Source organism: Belonocnema kinseyi, chromosome 2 (genome assembly GCF_010883055.1).
Source record: "Belonocnema kinseyi isolate 2016_QV_RU_SX_M_011 chromosome 2, B_treatae_v1, whole genome shotgun sequence".
Taxonomy (NCBI): Eukaryota; Metazoa; Arthropoda; class Insecta; order Hymenoptera; family Cynipidae; genus Belonocnema; species Belonocnema kinseyi.
In genome coordinates, this window is record NC_046658.1 from 97,473,108 (window position 1) to 97,498,852 (window position 25,745).

Below are 25,745 nucleotides of genomic sequence, written 5' to 3' on the forward strand. Positions count from 1 at the left end.
GCGCGCGCAACTCAGTCATTTACAGCGGCTCCTACTACATTCACACGGACATAGCCCTGTCATAGTATTGGACCGCATCTCGTTTCAGATCTGGGATCACTGATCCTAGCTTGTCCGAGCGGGGTTGAATCCACGAGAGGGGGGAGAATTCCTTGAGTGGGGAGAGCCGCCATCTTACGATGTGCCATTTGATTATGCGCACGAGCATTTTTGCCGACAAACTGTGCATGAAAATATAAACATGGGGGCGCTACCATGTTTATCGCGGGACATCAAAAGGTGGCGGATCTCCCCCCTCATTGCATCACCACTGCAATGGCATGCCTAGTCCCTTGTTTCCTATGTCCATGCGCCACTTCTACCCGCCAATTCCACTGTTCACTCACTTCCACCTACTCAGTTTCAGTGGGTGAAATAGTCACCCGTCGAGTGACCACTGAACGGTTCACCCGAGGGAAGCCCAACACTCACCTAACATCGTGGAACGGCTTGGAGTGCACCCGGGTGGTCCCCTGGAATGCACCCATGGAGAGTTGTGTCACGTGTAACAGCATGCGCTGTTTTAGAACAAGTATTTCAGGGCGCTAGCACCCTATTACTGAGTACTTAACAGTTAATAGTTTTAAGAGCTGTAAACATTTGAAATAATTCAAATGATACAAGGCATTCAGTATATTTAGAAATTTAAATAGATCGTTATTATCAGAAAGAATAATTATTAATTATGATTGACAATAGGAAATTACATGACAACTCCTCTCTGTACCTCGAGTTAATAACTTCTAATAGCTAGTCGTAAAGGATCAGAAGTTAGCATTTAAATAGCTATGTACATTCAAATAGATCTATATATGCATATGTATATATGGATCTATCAATCCAAATAGGCGTGTGATCTCAACCGCGAGCATACATAAATTATGCACCATGTAAAGGGTTGAAGCGACAAGGCGCCCTTCAGACGCCGTAAATTACGTTCTATAACGCGATTTGACAGAAAAACGTCAATCGACGAGAATCGTAAAAATACGTTTCTGAGAATTAGAATCTCATTATTTTAGCTTGAAATATAAGGGCCGCGCTTAACGCACCTCATCATGATAGGTTAATTTAACATTAAATTATGTGACTTCTGCAATTCTATTGGCTAGAAGGACAATTCCCACCCTTTTTTGGTAAAATCCAAGGTTATAAATTTTTGCAAGAACATAGAAAAAGCTCAAATATTTGCGTCTCTCCGTTTGTATTTCAAATAAAAAAATCAGCGACACTCGCTCTCTGAATTATGAAAATTGGACTTAAATGTTTTTCCCTTAAATTGTTAATCGAAATTCAAGTCCAAAATACTTTATTTACTTCGGTAATTCGGTACGGTTCGCCGTGGTAGACTTGAGTCGAACTAAATTTTAAGTGAAGTGAGAATAGAAACCATTTAATTAAAATTGTTTTAATTAAATAAAACTTTTAAAATGTCAAACCTGAACAAAATCTTATTTGTGTAAACAAACTGTTCTCGGCGACGGAATAGGACATTTAATCTTCATTAAAGGATCTTCAATATTTAAATTGAAGTTAAATAAAAACTATTGATTTGTTCTCTAAATTATTGTGTTGTGTCTGTTATTTGAACCTCGACCAGTTCGCGCGGTTAGTGATTTTTATCACTCAACGTCGGTAACGAATCCAGGATAAAACAGATCGAAATCTACAAGTCTTCAAATCGACAACAGCGCTGGAGACGTATCACACGTATCATTAGCCGCCGCGAAACCGGAATCGGAAATACGGAACGAAGCACGAAACATTTGAAGTATTCTTAAGAGGAGATTATAAGTCATTATATATTTTCATGTAGTGATTGTTTTGAAAATAAGCTTTTTTAATGAAGAATATAAAGAAAGCTTGCTCTTCTGCTTCAATAAAGCTTACGTTTGATACTTTCCAGAAAATGGAATAAATATTCAAATCATTGCAACCGGTTGTACAAAATTGTTCTTTCGTCTAAGAATTTGTAATCAAACTAAATCAAAGAAACAAGACAATAAAGACAGACATGCTAGCAAAAGCATGGCTGTTCATATAACTTAGCAATAGGAATTTAGGTTCATAGAGTTCTAAACTTGAAAGAAAAACGAACTATCTTCTTTTTTTAACTGCAATTTGTCTTCTATTATTACTTTTATAGTGTAAAGTATAAATTTGAAATGTAATTTTAGATAAACGACTGCCTGCAGCATGAATTCTCTTTAATATTTATTGTATAAAAAAAAAATTTTCATTGAAATATAATTACAAACAAATCAGCAGTCAAAACTTTTCTACTTTATTCATGTAATTTACATTTTAGTTGTATCATAAAACCTCTCTTACGTTTTACCTATTGTTCTGAAATAAAGACTTATTTGAAAAAAAAGTTTTTAGGACTAAAAAAACATTACACACACCTGTTGTAAAAAAGGGTTTTTAACCTCATAAAAATCCTTCTTTTATTTCTTATTTCTCAACTCTGTTTTGAAAAATATTATTTTAATGTGATCTTCTATATGATTGAATTACATTTATTTTTATTCGAAATAATATACTCAAAAGGTGTTGAAGAAAAGGCCATAACCTCAGAATTTAATTTCTTTACCTTACTTCACAAACAATACAGTTAGAAATTTTTCCCCATGTTTTGTCTCATTTAAATTTTTTTCGTAAAAATAAAAAATTTTTAGTATAAAATTTGATTTAGTCATTTCATTAATTAATATTGTAAAAATTCATGTCTTTAAAAAAATTATTTTTTACATTTTGATCATTTTCAACGAACAAATCTAGATAATTATTATTGTTATTCTACTTACTATCTATTAGATGTTACAGTCTTTATCAAACAGTCTTAAATAATAGTATTTTTAATAATTCAGTGTCTGAACATTAAATTTGACTTGAAAGTCGCGCCAATTTCAAAACATCCGATTCCGCTTTCGCGGCACCAATCAGGAACGGAGTAAGTGGTGACAGTGATACAACTCTCCCCGGCCAACTCGGGTTAGTGCTCTTGAAATATCTTTGTCGTGCTCGTGCATTTTCAGCTTACACGAAGCTAGTCTTCACGGTCTTCGCACCCTGTGACAGAGGCTACGCAGATGGGAAAGTGGTGGGGGCTGAAAAATTCCACGTTGTTCTGGAGAGTGACACTGTGCGGAAATATTTATGAAAGTTAGGCCGTTTTTGGTAATTTTTGGTCACATTGGTAATTTTAGGGGCTTGTTAAAATGTAATAATTATGTCAAGCTGAAGTTTTTAATTAAAAAATAAGAAAATAAGCGTATGGATTACGTGCATTGACTAATGTTGTATATATGTAAGTTTAAAAAAAATTTCAACAATAATATAGTATATATTACAAAGAAATGTTTATAACCTCAAAATTGATATTTGTAATTAATAAAATGCAAGATTTTATGTCTGTTTACTTTCATTTATACCATAAGCATCACACTCTAACGTGTGAAAAATATTAGTTTCTGTAATACTTTTTAACTTCATTTAATTCATAATTTAGTGACATTATTTATTTTTAGGTTTCGGTAAAATTACCGTAAATGGCCAAGAACATTACTTTAGATTCTTGTCATATTTTGAATTTGTTATTTGTTTAATTAATTTTAATATTAAAGAGTGAGCTAAGCGAACAAACCGTGAAATCTATCGATAAAAATGAAATTTTAAATAGGCTATTACTATTCGAATTTTCATGCATATCGCCCCCAAATTGATTTGAATCCATAAACAAATAAATTCGATTTTTAACGACATTTAGAGGTTCCTCATAAGTCTGTTTTATAGGGTAAAAAATCCCATAACTGAACAATTCAGTTTTGCGAGTTTTCGCGCTAATTATGATTTTTTTGCGGTTTTTTAAATATAATTTGTTCTTAATACATAAAGTATTACTTTCTATTAATAATTAGATTGTTTTTAAACTTGTTTAAACAATTTATTATAGTTTATAGTTTTCAGTTATTTCAATTATACTTTTCAGTTAATGCGAAGCTGTCATAATTGATTCCAGTCAACAAAAATAATTGTTTACACAATTTATTAATTTTAGAACATTGTGCGCGTTACACGCGAACTAATTGCCCTTTCTTAAGATAAAGCATTTCTGTTTATTTTCCAATATTTTGTTCTAGATTTTACTGAAAATCTTATATAATTTGAGAAAGTTGAGTATGATTTGCATAAGTTTTTTTATTAGAGCGAGAAAATTCCAGTAAATTCAATGTCAGGGTCGCGTGATGACCGGAAATTTAATTTTTAAATCGGGAATTTACTTCTGATAGCAATAAAATTCAAGTTTTCATTATTTAAATAATTTTGGCTCATTTAGAAAAATGATTTCTACTTTTATTTAAAAATTCAACTACTTGGTTAAATGTTAAACTCATTTATTAAAAATTAATTTTATTATTGAATATTCATAATTTTAATTTAACATTCATCTCTGGTTGAAAATTTAACTATTTTGTTGAAAATAGATTTTTTTTAAATTGTATCTAGTTGAGTAGAAAATTGAATTATTCTATTTTTGGTTTAAAATTTATTTTCTCCCTCCTTTTTAAATTGATATTTTTGTCTCTAATTACCAGAAAAGTACGGTATTACAATTTTTTCGTAAGAAAATAGATTTCTATTCGGTCTTAAAATAAAAATTTATCTAGTAGTTTGTAATTCATCAGTTTGGTTGGAAATTAATTTCTTCTACTGAAAATTCAACTGTTCCATTTTTGGTTAAAAATGGATCTTTCCTAGTTCAAAACTCAACAATTTGAAATAAAATTGGTCTTTTTAATAGAAAATTCAATTATATATTTTTAAATACACGTATTTTGTTAAAAAATCGATTTCTTCTAAGAAAATTACCTTTTTCTTTGAGAATTATTCTTCTCCTCCAAAAATTCTTCTTGTCGGTTGAAAATTCAAGTATTCCAGTGAAATATTTATCATTTTAGTTGAAAATTCATCTTTTGGTTGGAAATTCCATTACTCTAGTCAAAGATGTACAATTTTAGTTGAAATTTAATCACTTTGTTGGAAAATGTAACTATTTTTTTAATTAATTTTTTTTTTGTTGAATATAATTTTTTAACTAAAAATGTAACTTATTGCACTAAAATATTAAAAATTATTTTTTTCTTTGAAAGTTAAATTTTCTTATCTAAAAATTATTCTTGCTTAAAATTTATTTATTTATTTTTTTTTTTGTGAAGATTTATAATTTTAATTACAAATTCATTTCTTGGGTTGAAAAATAAACTATTTGATTGCAAAACACTTTTTTCTTGTTTCTTATTCAGATTTTGGTTGAAAAATAATCTTTTTTGGAAGAAATTTATCTTCTTGGTTGAAATTTAATCTTTTTGGTATAAAGTTTAATTATTTCATTTAAATATTTATCATCTTAGTAGAATATTTCATAGTCTTAGTTAAAAATTCATCTATTTGGTTGACCATTAATTTTGTTGAACTTAAAATTTAAGTTTTGGTTGACAATTTATCTTTTTTCCAGTAAAAATTGATTTTGTTCGTTTGAAAATTCAACTATTCCAGTTGAAGATTCATAATTTTGATTGAAAATTCATGAGTTAGGTTAAACTTTTCTTTTATTAACTAAAAATGTAACTATTCCATTTTCGGTTGAAAGTGTATTTGTTTAGTTTAAAATTTAACTCTGGTTGAAAATTTGTCTTCTTTAATTGAAAATTTATCATTGTCGTTGAAAATGCAAGTATTTCAGTTAAATATTCATAACTTTAGTTGAAAATTTATGGTTTTCACTTGAAAATCAACTATTCTAACTAATTCTTGTAACTGAAAGTTTAACTTTTCCATTTATTTTGAAAATTTATATTTTTGTGGAAAATTCAACTATTTGTTTCAAAATTCAGTTAATTTGAAATTTTTCGCTCTGCTGTGTTAAAGGATATTTAAAATAAAGGTGATAAATAAGTAAAATAAATTTGTAAGTTTTGAGACAAATATGAATATTTTACTTTTAGTTGACCGGAAAAAACCGGGAATTTGGAATCGTCCACTGAATCGCCACTCTGAAAAACACGATTTTTTTCATTATAATTCTTTAAAATTAGCATTTTATCTATTTTTACCTATTTTTGTAATGAATCTGCAACCTTAAATTAAAATTGATTTGACTGTTATTTTATGTATAGACGTTTTGCTTGCTTACTCCTCAATTTTGTTTATATTCTTTTGCAGATCAATATATTCGATACCTTTCCAAAAAATGTGTTTCTACAATGAAATTGCTGATTAATAATCAATGGAGAATGAAAAGAACATGTCCACAGAAAAATGATCTCTTTGGTAATTTTCATTTTTAAATAATACGTACAATAGGATGATTGCATATCAGGGAAAAGTCAGGGAATTTCTCCAAAAAATACTTTCAAACAGTTGAGAATAATCAGGGGGCTGCCACACGCTCACTTTTAGTAACTTTTTCCTCAATAAAATTAACTTTTCCGAATTTTCATGATATCTTTTGACATCTTTTTGTATTTTCAAACATTCCTAAAAGTGTTCACAGATTCCAATTTCAAGGAATTTCAAATAATTTTCAAGATTTTAGAATATTTAAAAAAATCCAATCAAGTTTTAAGATCTTCAAAAAATTTTAGGGCATTTTGAAATACTTCAAAAAATAAATCTAATATCTTAGGGCATTTGAAAATATTCAAAAAAACTTTCAAGAGACAAAAAACTTAATGGGATTTCTGGAGATTTGAAACATTTTAAGGAAGTGAAAAAAGTTGTTATGGGATTTTCAAGAATTTAGTAGAATTCAGAAATTACACGAAATTTAAAAATAATTTAATGGATTTCAAAAAATTTATTCACTAGAATTAAGGTAATTCGTAGGATTTCGAAGATTTCAGGATATTTTAAAAGATTCTAAGGAATTTTCGGTTGTTTGAAATAATTTCAAGGGATTACTAAGAATGTGAAAAATATTAGGATATTGAAAAAAACTCCAAGAAATAATTAAATGCTTTAAAAAATGTTGGGAGATTTCAAAAGATTTGAGAGGATTTGAAATGTCTTAGAGTTTTTTTAATCAATTTCAGCAATTTGAAGTGGAAGCTATTTTTAAAAATTACAAATAATTTACAAGAGCTTAATTAGGAATTAAGGATAACAATTAGGAATTAAGATTAACAAGAATGATTTAAAGAGATTTAACAACATTTTCATGGGAGGTTTAAGAATTTGCTAGAATTTCGGAAGCTATTGAATAGTTTTATAGAATCTATGAGATTTTTAGATATTTTAAAAGATTCTAAGGGATTTTATCAGATTTAGATCGTTTTAAGTGATTCAAAAAGCTTTCAAAGGATTTTAAAACTTTTTCTAGGATTTAAGGAAATATCAGACATCAAATAATGAAATAATCGGTTCTTATATATTTAAAAAATTAGCAGAATCATAAATAAACTCTTAATTATTTGCGAACATAAGTCGTCTTTGAAGTCCTCGGAAACTCTGTGAAATCTTTGTGAATTTGTTAAAATCTCTTGAATTACTTAACATCTTTGTGAAGATTTCAAATTTCTAGAAAATCTTTTAGATTTTTTTGTAAAATATTCTAAATGCGTGAAATCTTCGTGATTTAAAAAAAATTGTATGAAACCTTTTATTAAATCCTTTTTTGATCACTTTTTATGAAATCTTTTGTGTTCTTTTGAAATCTTCGCAAATTTATGAAATCTTTTGAAATAGTGTAACCACTTTAAAATATTTTTGAAATATAGACCCTTTTTCAAATCTTTGAAATCCTTTAAATCTTTTGAAAATTTTAAAAGCTTTGTGAAATTGTTGTGAAATATTTGAAATCTGGTTTACACGCCTTTTTTTAATCTTTGAAACCCTTGAAATCTTTATGAAATGTTTTAAATATTTGGGAAAATGTTGTCAAATCTTTTTAAATGTTTGTGAAATTTTTCTTAAATCTTTTTTATTTGTTAAAATCATTGAATATTTAAAATCTTTTCAAATCTTCTAAAATGTTCTGAAATCTTTTGAAATTGTTTCAAATCTTTGAAATATGGAGTAATGCAACCTTTTTTAAATCTTTGAAATCCTTTAAATCGTTTGAAAATTTTAAAAGCTTTGTGAAATTGTTGTGAAATATTTGAAATCAGGTGTACACATCTTTTTAAAATCTTTGAAATCCGCGAAATCTTTGTGAAATATTCAAAATTCTTTTAATTATTGTAAAATATTTGAAATATTTTTTTATTTTCTATAAAATAATTGGTAAAGTCTACAAAAAAGGCCAAGAAATTTCTTTAATTATTCTGAAAGGCGTCCAAGATAAATTATATCTTGATAAATACAAAACTTCAGTAGAAAATTTTTTTCGAAATTAGATGTTTCTTTCATAATAGACTAAAAGATTTAAATTACTAAATATTACTAAATATATTTTGTTTAACTTTTTTCCTTATTATAAATAGATATGTCGCAAATATTAAAAAACGTTTAAAATAGGAAGAATAATCGAAATTCATAGAATTTGTAATGCCTTTCAGCAATAACTGCTAGTACGTTGTTGCAAAATGAATCGTTTCTAACAAGTGGATGTTCAGAAATAGATTCTGCACTAAGGGGAGGTTTTTCTCGCAAGGGTATAACTCAAATTTATGGAGAAGCTGGTAGTGGAAAAACTCAGTTTGCTCTCCAATTATGTCTCACTGTTCAGATTCCAACGAAAGAAAATCCACAAACTTCCGGTAATTACACAAATTTTCAATTTCATTAATTAATTTATAAATTATGAACTGTAACGTATATTTTTTACTAGTTTGATACAAATAATTACAGGCGCTCTATATATTTGTACAGAGGCTCACTTTCCAACCAAGCGTCTTCAGGAATTATTGAAAAAGTCGCATATTGCTAAAAAATATCCGATTAGTGGTGACATGATATTCGTAGAACATGTTCCAACCATGGTAAGAATTTTATTATATAATTTATTAATGGAATTATACAGAATCCTAGTGGTTCTGAAGTTAAATTGCAGGGAAAATAAGGGAATTTTTCATCGAAAAGAGGTGATCTTTTTTTTGGAAGGGACATTTTTTTTTTAAAAGACCAGCGTAATGAACAAATATTAATAAATACAACAATTATATAAGTTCTTCAAATTTTCAGGATTTTTGGTTAAAATAACCGATTTCGAATTAAAAACTCTAAGGAAAATCAGTAATATTACATAATAATTTTTTTTAAGGATTCTAAATTCTCTTTTAAAAACTTGAGCATAACCTACGGTTGGTAAAAATGTGTTGTATAATTTGAAAATCAAATGTTTATTAAAAGTATCAGTTTTAAGTATAAAATGTAAACAAAACTAGAAATTGTACCGAAATTTTGAATTCAATGACTGAATGCTAATCTGAATAATAATTATCATCTCAAAAATCTTATGATTTTTTTTGTTGTCAAAAAATAAAAATTTGTGACGAAGAATAGTGACAGAACATAACAAAAAATTATTCCAAATTGTAAATTTTCTTTGAACTTGAACTATTTTTTTCTGAAATAACCAATAAAACACACTCTATTATACTTCAAATCTGAACAATAACATTGTGGCCGCTGGACCGGGAAAGATGGAAAACCGGGAAATGACCGGGAATTTTATGAGACCAGGGAAAACCGGGAAATGACAGTGAATTTATTTTTTGACCGTGAATTTTACAACATTTTTAGAATAAAAATTTTGTTCAACTTTGATTTCAACCGTTTTTTAAATAATTTGTTCAATTGTGATTTTTATAAATTATTATATCATTCAGTTTAGAATGCTTGGTTCGAAAATTCTTGACTTTAAAAATGATCCATTTTAGATTTTTAATTTTTAAGCATATATTTTAATTTAAAGAATTTTAAAATGCAGTTTTAAAGGTTAAAAAAAAATTTTAAATCAGCAGTTTTTAACATCGAATTTTTTTTTATAAAAAACTGGGTGGATGCCGAAACGGAAAACCAGGAATTTTACGAATTTCCAGAAGAAAAATCTGCCAAAGTTCGATTTTAACAGTTTTTAAAATAATTAAAGTGCTGTATCTGTACTCTGAGTATAGAAATCTGAACAATAATTGATTTGACCAAATAATTCTGGATCCGTTCAAAATTTCAGAATTTCCAGATTGTAACTGTTTCAATTTGAAAGTCTTGATAAGAATTCAAATTAATATATCATTTATTCAGATAATTTAATTAAAAAAAAAATTTCCTGATTTATCGATCATATATTTTTAATTCAGAGTTTCAGGTATTACTTTATATTATTTTTTATATTAAAATTCATAAATAACTTTATTAATCTATAATTTCTATTAATTTTGTTAGCCATTGAAAAATGTAAACGTGCATTTTACTATTTTCAACTTAAAAATAAATCCATAATCATATAGTCATAATTAAAGGTTTTTATTAAATTTAAAATATTGTGAGTCTAAATTATTTAATTTTTATCTCATTTAATTTGAAATTTCTCAATGTAGAAAAAGAATAAGTATTTAATATTTAGCAATATTTCACTGTTCTTTTAAGACGATTGAATTGAAACCAGATTTAAAAAAAGAACATTTTGAAACTGAATTGTTTTACATAGAATGCTGAGAATCTTTAGATTTTCGAAGAGCTTTTAAAATTTTAGCGTTAAAACTTTAATTGCTTTACTTGAAAAGTGTTTAATTCATAAGTGAAATTGTTAAATTTTGATTCATAATTAACAATTAAACACTTATTATTTGTAGAAAACATTTGAGTAATTTTAAGAGATATGTACATAGAAGTTTTGAAAAGATTCAAAATTAATTAAAAACTTGAACTTATTACAAGTAATTTAAACGAAGTTTGTTAACCTTTTTTCATAACTTCTAAATATATTTTAAAACTAGTCGAAATTTTCCTACAATTTTTGAAAATCCTGCAAATTAAAAAAAAATCCATTAAATCTTCCAGGTTCTTCTTTGATAATTTTTTTAATCTCTTAAAATCTTTTTAAACTTACTGTTACAATAATTTTTCAACGTGAAAAATCATTTACAATTTCCTTAAGAATCTAAGAAATTTAAAAAACTTCTTTTGAAGTCTTTTACAATTCTTTGAAAAATTCTAAATTTTTTATTTGAAATCTGCAAAAATCTACATTTTATTTTAAATTCGACTGTAAGTATTTGAAATTATTTAGAGTTCTAAATTTAATTCGAATCTTTTTAAAACTTCTATATATCTCTTGTAATTACTATAATATTTTTACAAATAATAAGTGTTCTATTGTTATTTATAAATTATTTTTTTATTTTTTTAAATTTGCAGGATTTTCTAAAAGTTATAGAAAAAATTCAATTTTGAAATATATTTAAAAGTTCCGAAAAAAAATTCAAAAGTTATTTTGAATTTGGAAAATTTTTAAACTACTTCTAGATTTCTCAATATTTTGAAATAAAATTTTAAACTTTTTAAAGGATGTCTAGACTATTTAAAATAAAAATAATTTAACTTCTAATTTAAGAAATGTTAAATTAAAAAAATTATTTTTCAATTTTTAATGTGTCTAGCTTAAAATTACTCAAAATAATATAATTTGGAAATTTTTTAAAGTTCATTGCTTGATTCTTTAATTTAGACTATTGAAAATTTTAACGTGCATTTATATTTTTAGAACTTAATCTGAATCTTTGTACTCTATAATTGATAAAAAGTTCTAAATTTGGCAGTTTATTTGCATTTCACTTACTCCGAATGCTTTAATTTGTTGTTTATTGTTCATTACTTCATATGGAAGAATGTTTAGAATATAGTTTGATTTTTCAAATTTCATTGGCCGTGAAAAATGTTTGCGAACCGGGAAATGATCGGGATTTTTTTTTCTATTAAAACGGCCACCCTGAATAAATAAACCATGTTTATTGACTGTTTATTTGGGTCTGAATAATGAATAATAATTCTAATCTTAAAAAACTTATGATTTTAAATTGTCTTTTAAAAACGCGAGCATAACCTAAAATTGTTCAAAAATGGTTTGCTTAAAAAAATATATAATTACTTTTTATCAAACCGCCATTATTATTGTTTTAAGTGTTGGAATTATTTTTTAAATATCTGATACTATTTTTATTAATTAAAAACAGCAATTTAAGACGAAAATCACTAACATTACAAAAAATTTCTTAGATTATAAATTCTACTTTAAAAACGCAAGCATAACCTAAAATTGTTCAAAAATTCTTTATCGTTGAAATCGATTGAATGGTAATTTGGAAAATCTTTGAAATTGTATAATTTCTCATATATGTGGATTATAGGGGAATTTTAGAAAAATAAGGGATATAAAGGAAATAGGAGATATATGAAATTAATTAAATTTAAATTTGAAATTGAAAAAATTGTATTCTCTGATTTTTAAAGGAGCAACTGGAAGAGTGCATATGTCAAAAAATTCCCTGCCTTTTGAAACATCGTAAAATAGGGCTATTGATAGTGGATTCGATTGCCGCTCCTTTCAGAGTAGAATACGACGAAAAAGAATTAAGAAGCAGGGCTAAAAGTTTAAGAAAAATTGGTGAACAGCTACGTTTTATATCAAAAGAACACGAAGTCTCTGTAATTTGTATTAACCAGGTAAAATTTTGACAAAAATACTTTTCTGATCAAACCCTTTTTTTAGGGCTGCCACATAATTACTTAAGTCGCTTATTTTCAAATCATGTTTTTGAAATAAGCATTATTAAATCCAGGTATATATTAATTTCTGAATTTTCTTGCATTATTTGGAATTCCCTTGAAATCTACTAAATTTAATACATTTTTTGCAAATTATGTTTTTTAAATTCAACCTTGAATATTTTTGTATTAGTATTTTTTATATTAAATATATTGTCATTCACGTTATTTTTTTATCTTAACTGAAATTCGAATAAATCTCATCGAATTCTCTTGAATTCCCTTGAATTCTTCTAAATTCGCTTCAATTTTGCTTAAATCAATGGGATATATTAGATTACATTTTTTTAACAATTAATTTGGAATTTTTTGGAATCTTTTTATTCACTTGAGTTCTTGTAAATTCACTCAATTCTATCTAACTCAATGGATTAACAAATTTTAACTCACATTCTAAAGTTTTTTTAACTCACTGATTTTTTAATATAATTTAATTTTTTTCAATTCATTTAAATTCTGTTTAATACGCACAAAATTTTTTTCCCTGCTATTTTATTTAGGGTTCCTACAAGACATGAAAGACCTGGGAAAGTAATGAAATTTTTGAAAAACTAATATTTTTTAGTTGCACCTATAATATTATCATTGGTGATAATTTTATAGTATTCAGTAATTTATTAAAGGGCTCGGATCGTGCGACTTTTTTGTACTTTGTTTAGAAAATGCGACTTTAAAGAAAAATGCAACTAATCGATTTTTTTTAGAATTTCGCCATACTTAGTTTCATTTTTAATCCCAATGAAAATTTTAAAGTTGAAATTAAAAACTAAAAAAAATATACCATTTTAATTGAGAACATTAAACACTGAATAATTTTGTATTAAAGCTTTAAATTTATCAAATTTTTTATTAAAAGCGTTTCAAGTGAACAGTATCTGTTCCAACTATTTTTAGTTGTTAAAAATTAATCTTTTTCGGTAAAAAATGCAACCTGTTTGTTCAATATTAACCTTTTTGGATAGAAAATTCACCCTTTCTATTGAAAATTCCTCTTTTATGGTAGAAAAATCATATTTTTTGGTTGCAAATTCATCTTTCTTGGTTGAAAATTTAACTGGGTTCTACAAAATTCGCCTTTTTGACATGCAAATTCAACTGTTTCTTTAAAAATCCATATGTTTAGTTAAAAAATCATCTGCTTTGTTGAAAATCCATTTCTTTTGATTAAAAGTCCAACTATTTGGTTTTAAGTGGAACTGCTTCGTTAAAAATTCGACTTTCTTGACTGAAAGCGAACATTTTGTTGAAAATTCAACTTTTAGGGTTGAGAATTCTGATTGAGGTTCAATATATTTTATTTAAAAATTCACCATTTTGTTGAAAGTTCAATTATTTTGCTCAAAAGTTATCTATTTGGAAAAACATTCAACTGTTTTGTTGAAAATTCGTAATTTTTGATTGAAAATTCGTCCTTATGGATTGAAAATGTATCTTTCTTATTTGAAAATTAACTTTTTTCGTTGAACATTCAACTATTTTGTTAAAAATTCAAATATTTTGTTGATAATACCTCTGTTGTGGCTGCAAGTTCAACTATATAATTGTACATGCAACTATTAACTTTTTTTTTAAATTTAACTATTTCATGGACAATTAATCTTTCAGGTTAAAAAATCAACTGTTTTCTAAATCATTCGACTCTTTAACTTCAAATCTTAACTCTTTTGTTAAAAATTCGTCTCTATTGGTTGAAAATTTAACTGTGTTCTATAAAATTCGTTTTCTTAGAATGAAAATTAAACTTTTTGTTTAAAAAACCATATGTTTCGTTAAAAAATTATCTGCTTTGTTAAAAATTTATTTCTTTTTATTAAAAATCTAACTATTTGGTTGTTAATGCAACTGTTTGGTTAAAAAATCATCTGTTTGGTTGAAAACTCATTTCTTTTTTTATTAAAAGTCTAACTCAGGGTGGCCGTTTTAGCCGAAGAAAAAAATTCCCGGTCATTTTCCCGGTTCGCAAACATTTTGCACGGTCAATAAAATTTAAAAATTCGAAACCTAAGGCTAACCATTTTTCCATTTGCAGTAATAAAAAATAAACTACAAATCAAAGCACTCAAAATGGAACTCTTGAATTTTAAACTTTTGAAATTGAAGTTTAAAAACTTCTTAATTCGAAAATGTTATATTCAAATGCTCAATAATTTACACGTAAAAATGGAAAATACTAACACTTTTCAATTGTAAAGTTTGTAATCAAGTGTAGATAAACTGCAAAATTGAGAACTTTTAAAAATTAATCGGTTCAAAGATTCAGATTCAATTAAAAATATAAATCCACATTATATTATTTGAAACAATTTTAAGGTAGAAAAATTAATTTAGTTTTGAAATTTGATTAGAACTTTTAAATATCTTTTTAAATTAATAGAATTTTTCCTACAATTATTATGAATTGCCGAATTTTGTCGGTACACCCTTCGCTTAAATGATTTGCAAACATTAAAATTTTTAAATTAATTTTTAATCTTTTCCAAACTTCTTAATACCTCTTAAAATTACTAAAAAAAATTTCTATAAATAATAAGTGTTAAATTCTGTTTCAAATTTTTTACTTTTAAATATTTGGTTTCAATTCCTTTGCCTTAAATAAGCAGCCAAATGACAAATATTGCTAAATATTAAAAAGTTATTATTTTTCTTAATTAAAAAATTTGAAACCTAACCGATTAAAAATTGAATACTTTCGACTCAAACAATATTTTTAATTTTGTGAAACCCTTTAATTACAAATACATTATCATGAAGTGATTTTTAAGTTCAAAATAGTTTATAAAGTTTTAATCGGACGTTAGGATTTTTTTAATGACTAAGACTTTTAGATTGAAACAGTTTAATTTTTAACGTTAAAATCTGGACATTCTGAAGATTGAACGGATTTAGAATCGTTTTGAAAAATCAATTATTGTTCCTTTTTAAAACTAATTTATTTATATTTATACAGTTGATAAAATAAAATTGTATGAAACATTTGCCACTTCAAACGATTTAATATTTAATTACTTAAGCCTCCAAGACTGAATTTTACAATTCTTCAAATTAAAAATTAAAATCTAAAATGGAAAATTTTCACAGCAGAAGATTTTTGAATTACGCATTTTAAACTGAATGATGTCATAATTGAAAGAAATAACAATTCAAATAATTATTTTAAAAACGTTCGAAATCGAACTTGGACAGATATTTCTTGTAAATATTTGTAAAATTCCCGGTAAAAAAATAAATTCCAGGTCCATCGGCCACCCTGTAACTATTTCGTTGAAAATGCAACCGTTTTTTGTTGAGATTTAATATATTTTATTTCAAAATTCGCCATTTTGTTGAAAGTTCAATTACATTGTTCAAAAGTCATCTGTTTGGCAAAAAATTCAACTGTTTTGTTAAACCTTCGTATTTTTGGATAGAAAATTCATCCTTATGGATTGAAAATGTATTTTTCTTGTTTGAAAATTAACTTTTTTTTTGTTGAAATTTAAACTATTTAGTTAAACATTCCATTATTTTGTTGAAAATTCCTCCTTTCTGGTTTAAAGTTCAACTATTTAGTTTTAAATTGAAATCACAACTCTTTTGTTAAAAATTCGTCTCTTTTGGTCAAAAATATAACTAGGTTATTGGAAATGCAATATGATTGGACTGGAAATATTCGTAATTTAGAGCGTTTCACATTGAATTCAATATTGTCTCAATATGAATTTTATTTAAAAGAAATTTTTCGTTTCGACTAAATCACTTTTGCACTTTCCCCAAAGAAATTAGACTGTGGCAGCCCTTAATTTTTTATTTATCGAAATAAATTGTATAATATTGTTTTTCTTCTAGGTATCAGCAGTGATAAATAAAGATTTGTTGAACACGAATGGAAACGGAGAACAACCAACTCTCGGAATAATTTGGGCGAGTCTCATATCCAATTCCTTTCATTTATACAGAAGAGATGGTAATCGTTACTTACGAATTGTTTATTCTCCTTACTTGCCTTGCAAAACTATCAAATTTGAAATTCGAGACATCGGAATTGTTGGTTTCAAGTAATTATAAATACTCTTTTTTTATATATATATAAGTATATTCTCGATATCTCACCGCCTTTTAAAATGTACAGAAGTATATAAATTTATTTAAAACTAATTTAATTAAATTAAAATACCCGATTGCACTAACTCGTTGATTTCTGAAAAAGCACTTTCGTCCAGTGTTCTTATAATTCTCGAAGGCTTCCACTTGTTTTGAGGATCGAAAGTGTCAAATGGATCGGGCGTCTTTATATCCAAATCCTCCAAATCGGTGTAAAGAATTATTCTGTAATACAATAGAATTAACTAAAATTGAGAACTTTTCAGATAGGAAAAACAGGTTCATAAGGAAATATTTTAATATTCTCAGACAAAACACACTTATTCCTCTTCTCAAGAAACTTCCACTTTTTTACCTTTTTTCGCTTAAATACCATCTGAATTAGTATTGAATCAAATAAGAAAATCCAACTATTTTTAGTTAAAATATTATATTATATGCATTATATTTTTTATTCAAAATTGTTCTTTCATTAAAAATGCTACTATTAGGTTAGAAATTTAATTATTTCGTTGAGCAATTAAATATTTTGTTGAAGTCATATTTTTTCGTCGGAGAATCAACAGTTTTATTCTACATTCGTCTTTTTGGGTAGAAAAGTTTCTGTTCTTGGAAATTTATATTTCTTGGTTAAAAATTCAAACTATTTGGGTTAAAAATGCAACTATATTGTTAAAAATCATCATTTTAGTACAAAATTCCACTATTTTGATGTACATTTGTCTTTTTTAATAGACAATTCGTCTTTTTGGATTAAAAATTCAGCTTTCCTTGTTGAAAATGAACTTTTTTGTTGACAATTTTTAAAAAAATTATATTCATCTATTAGGCTTGAAATTTCAAATATTTGGTTAAAAATTCATCTCTCTTGATTGAAGTTTATTTATTTTGTTATTGAAAATTCAACTATTTTGTTAAAAAGTCATTTTTTATTTTCTAAAAAATTTCAACAGAAAATTTGTTCTTTTGGATTAAAGAATAATATTTATTGATAGTCATTTTTGGTTAAAAAATTCATCTTTCTTCTTTAAAAATTAACTTTTTTGCTAAAAACTTAACTTACTTTTTTTTTAAATTGTCTCTTCGGCTTGAAATTTCAACTATTTGATTAAAAATGCTAACTATTCGAGTTAAAAATTAAAATGTATTCTTAAAAAATAGTCTTTTGGCTTGAAATTTCAACTATATGGTTGGAAAATAATATTTCTTGGTTGAAAAATAAATTTTTTGCTGAAAAATAAATTTTTTGCTAAAAATTTGTCTATTTTCGAAAATATTCATCTATTAGTCTTGAAATTTCAAATATTTAGTTGAATGTGAATATTTCTTTATTGCATTTTTATTATTTTTTTAATTAAAAATTCAACTATTTTGTTAGTCATCGGTTTTGATCTAAAATTCAACTGTTTTGTTGTAAAATTGACCCTTTCAATAGAAAATTCTTCCTTTTTAAATGAAAATTTATCTTTCTTGGTTAAAAATTGCACTATTTTGTTAAAAAGTCATCTTTTTGTCAAAGAATAAACAGTTTTGTTGTATATTTGTCTTTTTCAATAGAAAATTTGTTCTTTTGAATTAAAAATTAATCTTTATTGATAGAAGTGATTTTTGGTTCGAAAAATTCATCTTTCTTGTTTAAAAATTAACTTTTTTGCTGAAAATCGAACTTAATTTTTTTAAAATTGTCTTTTCGGCTTTTGGTTAAAAATTCAAACTATTTGGGTTAGAAATGCAACTGTATTTGAAAAAATTGGTCTTTTTGGCTTGAAATTTCAACTATGTGTTTGGAAAATAATATTTCTTGGTTGAAAATAAACTTTTTTTGTTGACAATTCAACTATATTGTTAAAAAAACAAAACATTTTACACTAAAATTCAACTTTTTCTGATCTTGGTCAATAGACAATTCGTCTTTTCGGACTAAAAATTCATCTTTCTTGGTAGAAAGTGAATTTTTGTGCTGACAATTTTTCTGTGTTCAAAAATATTCATCTATTAGTTTTGATATTTCAACTACTTGGTTGAATATTAATATTTCTTGGTTGAAAATCAATTTTTTTAAAATCACATTAGTTTGTTAAAAAATTATCTTTTTGGTCGAATATTGAACTATTTTGTAGTACATTCGTTTTTTTTTATAGAAAATCCGTTCTTTTGTATTTAAAAATAATTTTTTTTTTAGAAAAATAACTTTGTAGTTAAAAATTCAACAGTCTTCTAAAAAATTCGTGTTTTCAGCTTAAATATTGAACTATTTGATTGGAAATTAATATTTCTCGGTTAAAAATCATCTTTTCTTGACAAAATTCCACTATTTTGTTAAAAAATAATATTTTTAATCGAAAATTCAACTGTTTCGTTGTACAATCGTCCTTTTAGATTGAGCATTCATCTTTCTTGGCTGAATTATTTTTTTATTAATTTTTTCCTAGAAAATTCAACAGTCTTCTTTAAACTTCTTCTTGAAACTTAACTATTTGGTAGAAAATTAATATTCTTTTCGTTGAAAAATGATATTTTTTGTTGAAATTTCAATTCTCTTCTACAAAAAGTTTTATTTCGACTTGAAATTTCAACTACTACCTGGTTGAAAATTAATATTTCTTGGTTGAAAATGAACTTTTTTTGAAGAAAATTAAATAATTTGGTTAAAAAATTCTCTTTTTTTGTCCAAAAATCAAATGTTTTGTTGTACATTTTTTTGGATTAAAAATTCATAATTTTCGAATGAAAATTAACATTTTTTTGATAGGAAAGTTTATTTTTTCGTTGAAAATTCCTCTTTCTTGGTTGATAATTAAATTTTTGTTGAAAACTCAACTGTCTTCTAAAAAAATTGGTCTTTTTGGCTTGAAAAGTCGACTATTTGGTTGAAAATTCATCTTTAAAGGTTTAGACATTCAACAATTTCGTTTAAGATAAATCTATTTTGCTGAAAATTGTATTCTTTTGTAAACAATTGAACTATTTGGTTAAAAAACTATCTTTTTCCTCGAAAATTCAATTGACTTGTTATAAATTCCTCTTTCTGGATTCAAACTTAATCCTTTATTATAGAAAAGTTATGTTATTTTGGTTAAATTCAATAAATAAATTAAAAAATTTAAAATTATAATCCCAAATTTTGTATTTCTTTGTTAAAAATGCTACAAGATTAAAATTCATGTATTTTGTTGAAAGTTCGTTTTTTTTTTGGACGAAAATTAATCTTTTTGATGGGAAATTCCACTACTTTGCTGAAACTTGAGCTATTCTGTTAAAATTTCATTTTTTGTTTGTCTCTTTAAGATTAAAAAATTTTGATGGAAATGAAATATATTTAGACTTGAAATCTTAGAAACATGAAAGTTTTCATATTGATTTTAATCTGGTACCTGCATTAAATTTATTCAAAATAATTCATTCCCCAATTTTCGTGAAAAAATATTTTTATTTTACCTCAATGCATGTAGAAAAGTTCTATGAGGTTCCGTATCCTTTTTTCCACTATACGTATAATCGCCAATTATTGTGTGGCCAATATGAAAACAATGAACTCGTAATTGGTGTCTGCGGCCAGTTTTTGGATATAACAAGACTTTGGTAGCTGGTTTATTATTTACGAAACCCAGTTCAAGAACCAACAAACCAGTCGAAGATTCTCTTGGTTTTTGACAAAAAATACTGTCGTTTGTGCACATTTTTCGGCTCTCGTTTATTTCCCTTACATCGTCACCTGTAGAAAATATTAACGAATACGATTATCTTCTTGTCTTTGAATAATTAATTTAATTAAATAGGCAAAAGTGCATTAACCTATCGGTTTCGAGATTATCATCTGAGGTTTGTTAACATGACCGTGCACTATGGCCAAATAATACTTCTTTACTTTTCTTTTTTCAAAGGCATTCGATGCAGCTTGAGCTGATTGTTTATTTAATGCTATACAAATCACTCCACTCGTTGCATAATCTAATCTGTGCACGAAATGAAATTCGTGTCGTAAATTAGGATTCACTAGTTTTGGAAACATTTTTCCTAACTTTAATTGCAGTGTGCTCTGAAAATTGGAAAAGCATTGTTTACATTTTTTAGAAAGAATTCCGGGATATTTGCATTTTTAGGATTTTTATTTTTAAGCGAGGGGTTAATTACTCCTACAATCCTTTGCAATCCCAAGTAACCTTTTACAATCCGTTGTAAGCCTGCACAAGAAAAAATATTACAGGAATTGGTGTTAAGTCTACAATGATTTTCCTAGAATGAATTTTTTGTATATTTTCGCGATTATAGAAAAATAATTATAAAACATTATTATAGAAAAATCTGTATATAAGTATACAATATTTAAATATTGAAAGATTTGATATAAAAAAAAATAAGAGACACTTCAAATGAATGATGAATTTATTTAACGTAGGATTTCAAAAAATATTGCTATGATTTTAACCCTTTTCGTCTGATTTTCTAAAAATTTCAAGGGATTTCATCGGTTTTCAAGAGATTTAAAAATATTTCTACGGAGTTTAAGGAATTTCGTATGATATTCAAAGATTTTATAGTTTCCAAACATTTTCAGGGATTCCAAAGAATTTCAAGAGATTTTAGAAAACTTTAAAAAAAAATGAAATAAAATTTTTAAATGATATATAGCGAATTCAAAGGATTTTTAGGTATCTCAAGAAATTTCACAAGATTTAAAAGATTTTATTGATCTTCAAGGATCTCAAGAGATTTCAAATGATTTATACTTATTTTAATTAATTTTTACGATTCTTAAAGGTTACCAAAGGTTTTAAGGGATTCCAAAGAATTTATAGAGATTTCAAAAATTTCAAGGGATTTCGAAGAATTTCAAAGATTTTTAGGGATTTGAACATTTTTTCTTAGAGAAATTTAATGGATAATTTTAATTTAATTGATTTTTAATGGATTTCAAATTATTTCTACTTGTTTTAATCGCTTGGAATGATAATTAAAGATTTTAAGGGTTTCAAAAGGATTTTATGGGATTTGAAAGGATTTAAGGGATTCCAAAGGATTTTTAAAGATTTAAAAAATTTCAAGAAGTTTCAAAGAATCTGGTAGGATTTCCAAAGATTTCTAGGGATTTAAACGTTTGTTTTATTGAGAAATTTAATAAATAGGTTTAATTTAATTTATATTATTATTTTGATGAATTTTTAATGGTTTTCAAGAGTTACAAATATTTCTACGGATTTCAAGGATTTAAAAGGACATTTCTCGAGAACTTTAAAAAAGAAATTAAACGAAATTTTATAGAATTTTTACAAATCGTTTGAAATCTATGGAAATGATAAAAATCTATTAAAATAAGTAGAAGTCATTTAAAATACCTTGAATATAAATAAATTAAACTTATTCATTAAAGTTTTCTAAGAAAAAAAAACAGTTCAAATCCCTAGAAATCCCTTGCAATGGTTAGAATTTCTTTTCGTTGCATTTATTTTCTTAAATTTTCTCAAAATCTCCTAAAATCGAGCTTAAAATCTTTGAAAATCCTTCAAAATTCTTCGACAGCCTTAAAAATGTTTTAAGTCTCTTGAATTTCTATGAAATTTTTTAATATAACTTCAAATCTTTCAAATCACATACACACTTTTTAATTCCTTCATATCCCTTAAAAACGTTGACTTGGAAAAATCCTACAAAATTCTTTGAATTCCTTTAAATTGGTTAAATCTCATGAATCTCTTAATTTTTTTCATTTCGTCATATACCTTTCAAATCCCTTAAAATCGGTAAGATCCCTTGAAATAAAATTTAATTTATTCCATAAAGTTTTCTATAAATTCGTTGAAATCCTTGAAAAATCCCTTGAAATCTTTTGTAATTAGAAAAATCCATTAAATTAGGGAAAAATAATTTCAAATCCCTTGAATATAAATTGAATAAAACCAATTCATGAAATTTATCCAAGAGAAAACGTTCAAATTCCCAGAATTTTTTGAAATCCTTTTTCCTTTAAATCTGTTAAAATTCCTTGAAGTCTTTGGAAATCCTACAATATTCTTTGAAATCTTTTCAATATGTATCTTGAAATCCATTAAAATAAATATAAATCCTTTGAAATCGCTATAAATATTATGAAATCTTATTTCTTTTCCAAAATTCTCTAGAAATCTTTGGTAAGCGTAAAAATCCATTAAAATAGTATAGGGAAAATTTTATTTAATAAAATTCTTTGAAACATGAAAATCCTACAAAATTTTTTTGAAATCCTTTGGAATCTCTTGAAATCTTTGGAAATCATTAAAATAAAATTTAACTTATTCCGCAAACTAAGAAAAAAAAACATATAACGCTCTCGAAATCTTTGAAATCCTTAGAGATTCAATAAAATCCTTAAAATCTGGTGAAATTCCTTGAAATCTTTGGAAATCCTACAAATTTCTTCGAAATCTCTTAGAATTTTTGTAATCTTTTAAAATCCTTTATAATCTCTAAATATCACTTAAAATCTTTGGAAATCCATTAAAATAAGTAGAAATAATTTTAAATGCCTTGAATATAAATTAAATGTATTCTTAAAGTTTCTTTAAGAAAAAACATCTAAAGCTCTCGAAATCTTTGAAATCTTTAGAGATTCAATAATATCCTTAAAATCTGTTCAAATTCCTTGAAGTCTTTGGAAATCCTAACAAATTCTTCGAAATCCCTTAGAACTTTTATAATATTTTCAAATCATTTGAAATCTCTAAATATCTCTTGAAATATTTTGAAATCATTAAAATCCCTTACTCTAAAGTTAACTTATTCTGTAAACTTTTCCATAAATTTGTTGAAATCCTTTGAAATCTTTGGTAATCGTGGAAATCCACTTAAACAAGTAGAAATAATTTGAAATGCCTTGAAGACAAATTAAATTTATTCGATAAGTTTCTATAAGAAAAAAATATTTAAAGCCCTAGAAATCTTTTAAATCCCTAGAGATTAAATAAAATCCTTAAAATCTGATGAAATTCCTTGAAATCTTTAGAAATCGTACAAAATTCTTTGAGATTCCTTGCAATTTTTGTAATCTACCGAAATCCTTTGGAATCCTCAAAAACCACTTGAAATCTTTGGAAATCATTAAAATCAATTGGAATACAACTTAATTTCTTTCGTAGACTTCTCTATAAATTCGCGGGAATCCAATGGAATCTTGGTAATCGAAAAATCCATTAAAATACTAGGCAAAATTTGAATCGCCTTGAATATAAATTAAATTTATTAATGCAATTTTTTTAAAAATAAAAATTTAAAGCCTTATAAATCTTTGAAATCCTTATAGATTCAATAAAATCCTTATAATGTCATACTAAAAAATTCTGTGAAATCCCTTTGAATCCTTTTATTTACCTTAAAATTCCTTTAACTATTTGTAAATCGTTAAAATCCATATAAATAAATACAAATCCTTGGAAATCGTTACAAATCCTTGAAATTTAATTTCATTTCCAAAATTTTCTATAAATTTCTTGAAATTTTTGGAAAGTCCCTTGAAATGTTTGAAATCCTCTCTTAAATTTACCAAAATATATTTCAAAACCTTACAGAACTCATTTAAATTCGAGGAATCATTTATAAATTTCTTTAAAAGTGATGAAATCCCGTGAAATCTGTCCAGAATTTTGCTTATTTTTACAAGTAAATACACCAAAGTAGATTATTTTTGACTAAACTTAATATTTATGAATTTAGAATGTCACTAACAGATCACTATTGGATTAAAAAATATTTTTAAATTACCTTCATATTTGGATCGTTACTGTTAATCACCATATCATAAGGTTTGTTAACTACCAAAAAATACTGGCTACAGTATAAAACTTTGACTCGATTCTCCACTTTTTTCTGTCGTAAAACACATTTTGCAACGATGAGCAATAATCTTTCAACCAGGTATTTTAATACATAAAACAGAGCACATAAAACAAAGCTAACGAAAGAAAAACAAAAAAAAGCGAAGTATTTTGTGTACAACCAAAATTTTGATGAATGATCCATTATTTTATAACAAAAGAACACTACATTTCACAAAAGGAACAAATATGCACACAAATGATTAAAATTTAAATTGTATTTTAGAAATTCCAAATGAAGTGAATAAAAAATAACATAATAAGGTTTGTAAATATGATAAACATTAATAATAAACACGTGCATTTGACTATAGTTTACATTTTGCAATTCATTTCATTTCCAAAACATAAATTTTCTCTTGAATCCGGAAGTTAAAGCCAAACCCAGGATTTTAATTAGCTGAAAGATATTCGTAAATTTTTCAACCAATCATGATATTTCCCTCTTCCTCAACGAACCTATTAGGTATTGTATTAGAGGTTAGGTGGGGGAAATCCAAGATGTCTGAAAGCCGAGGGCCAAGGAATAATGCCCAATTCCATTGGGACAAAATTTAATTTCTTTCAATAATTTGAAAAAAAATGATTTTTCATAATAGATGTATTTTATTTTTCAAAATCTATTCAATGGAATAATAAAATAGATAAAAAATAATCGATTTTATATGTATTTGAGTAGATTTGGAAAAATAAAACATAATATTTATATACTAAATATAATAATTATGTTCAACAAATTTTTTTTTCCAAGGTGTTAAATAAATAAGATTTCGTTCTATGCAATTGGTGTTATTTTTTACTATCGGCATGCAGACATCTTGGATTCCCCCACCCAACCTGAAATTCCTAATTACATATTTTCACTTCATCCATATTAGCTAATTTCACTTCTTAATATCTTTGTAATTAATAATTATTATTATTTTATTATTTCGGTACATAGTAATTAAAAACTATTTTTCAAATACACGTATATAGAAAAAATTCGTTTTTACGAAGATATTAGCAAAA

The 25,745-nt window shown here is 25.7% G+C and overlaps 2 protein-coding genes across 8 annotated transcripts in view; one reads left to right on the forward strand and one right to left on the reverse strand.

The window, feature by feature from the left end:
* Positions 1-16,872, forward strand: part of LOC117168200 (DNA repair protein XRCC3) — a 28,351-nt gene extending 11,479 nt beyond the window's left edge. For 2 of the 7 annotated variants that reach the window (XM_033353668.1, XM_033353669.1), the window contains exons 2-6: positions 6,265-6,372; positions 8,598-8,798; positions 8,890-9,020; positions 12,493-12,705; positions 16,633-16,872. In XM_033353668.1, coding sequence (XP_033209559.1) covers positions 6,306-6,372; positions 8,598-8,798; positions 8,890-9,020; positions 12,493-12,705; positions 16,633-16,845 — 825 coding nt within the window. In that variant the 5' untranslated portion in view covers positions 6,265-6,305 and the 3' untranslated portion in view covers positions 16,846-16,872. Of the gene's footprint in view, positions 1-3,093; positions 3,350-6,264; positions 6,373-8,597; positions 8,799-8,889; positions 9,021-12,492; positions 12,706-16,632 lie in introns of those variants that run through there. The other 5 variants (XM_033353666.1, XM_033353670.1, XM_033353665.1 and 2 more) reach the window with 5 other exon arrangements.
* Positions 16,866-25,073, reverse strand: LOC117168199 (RNA pseudouridylate synthase domain-containing protein 1-like). Its single transcript, XM_033353664.1, has 4 exons — positions 24,622-25,073; positions 20,683-20,926; positions 20,326-20,602; positions 16,866-17,112 (listed from the first exon to the last, which is right to left on the reverse strand). Exons 1-4 carry the CDS (start codon positions 24,877-24,879, stop codon positions 16,947-16,949), a joined length of 945 nt encoding a protein of 314 aa, XP_033209555.1. The 5' UTR covers positions 24,880-25,073; the 3' UTR covers positions 16,866-16,946.
* Positions 25,074-25,745: the final 672 nt, after the last annotated feature.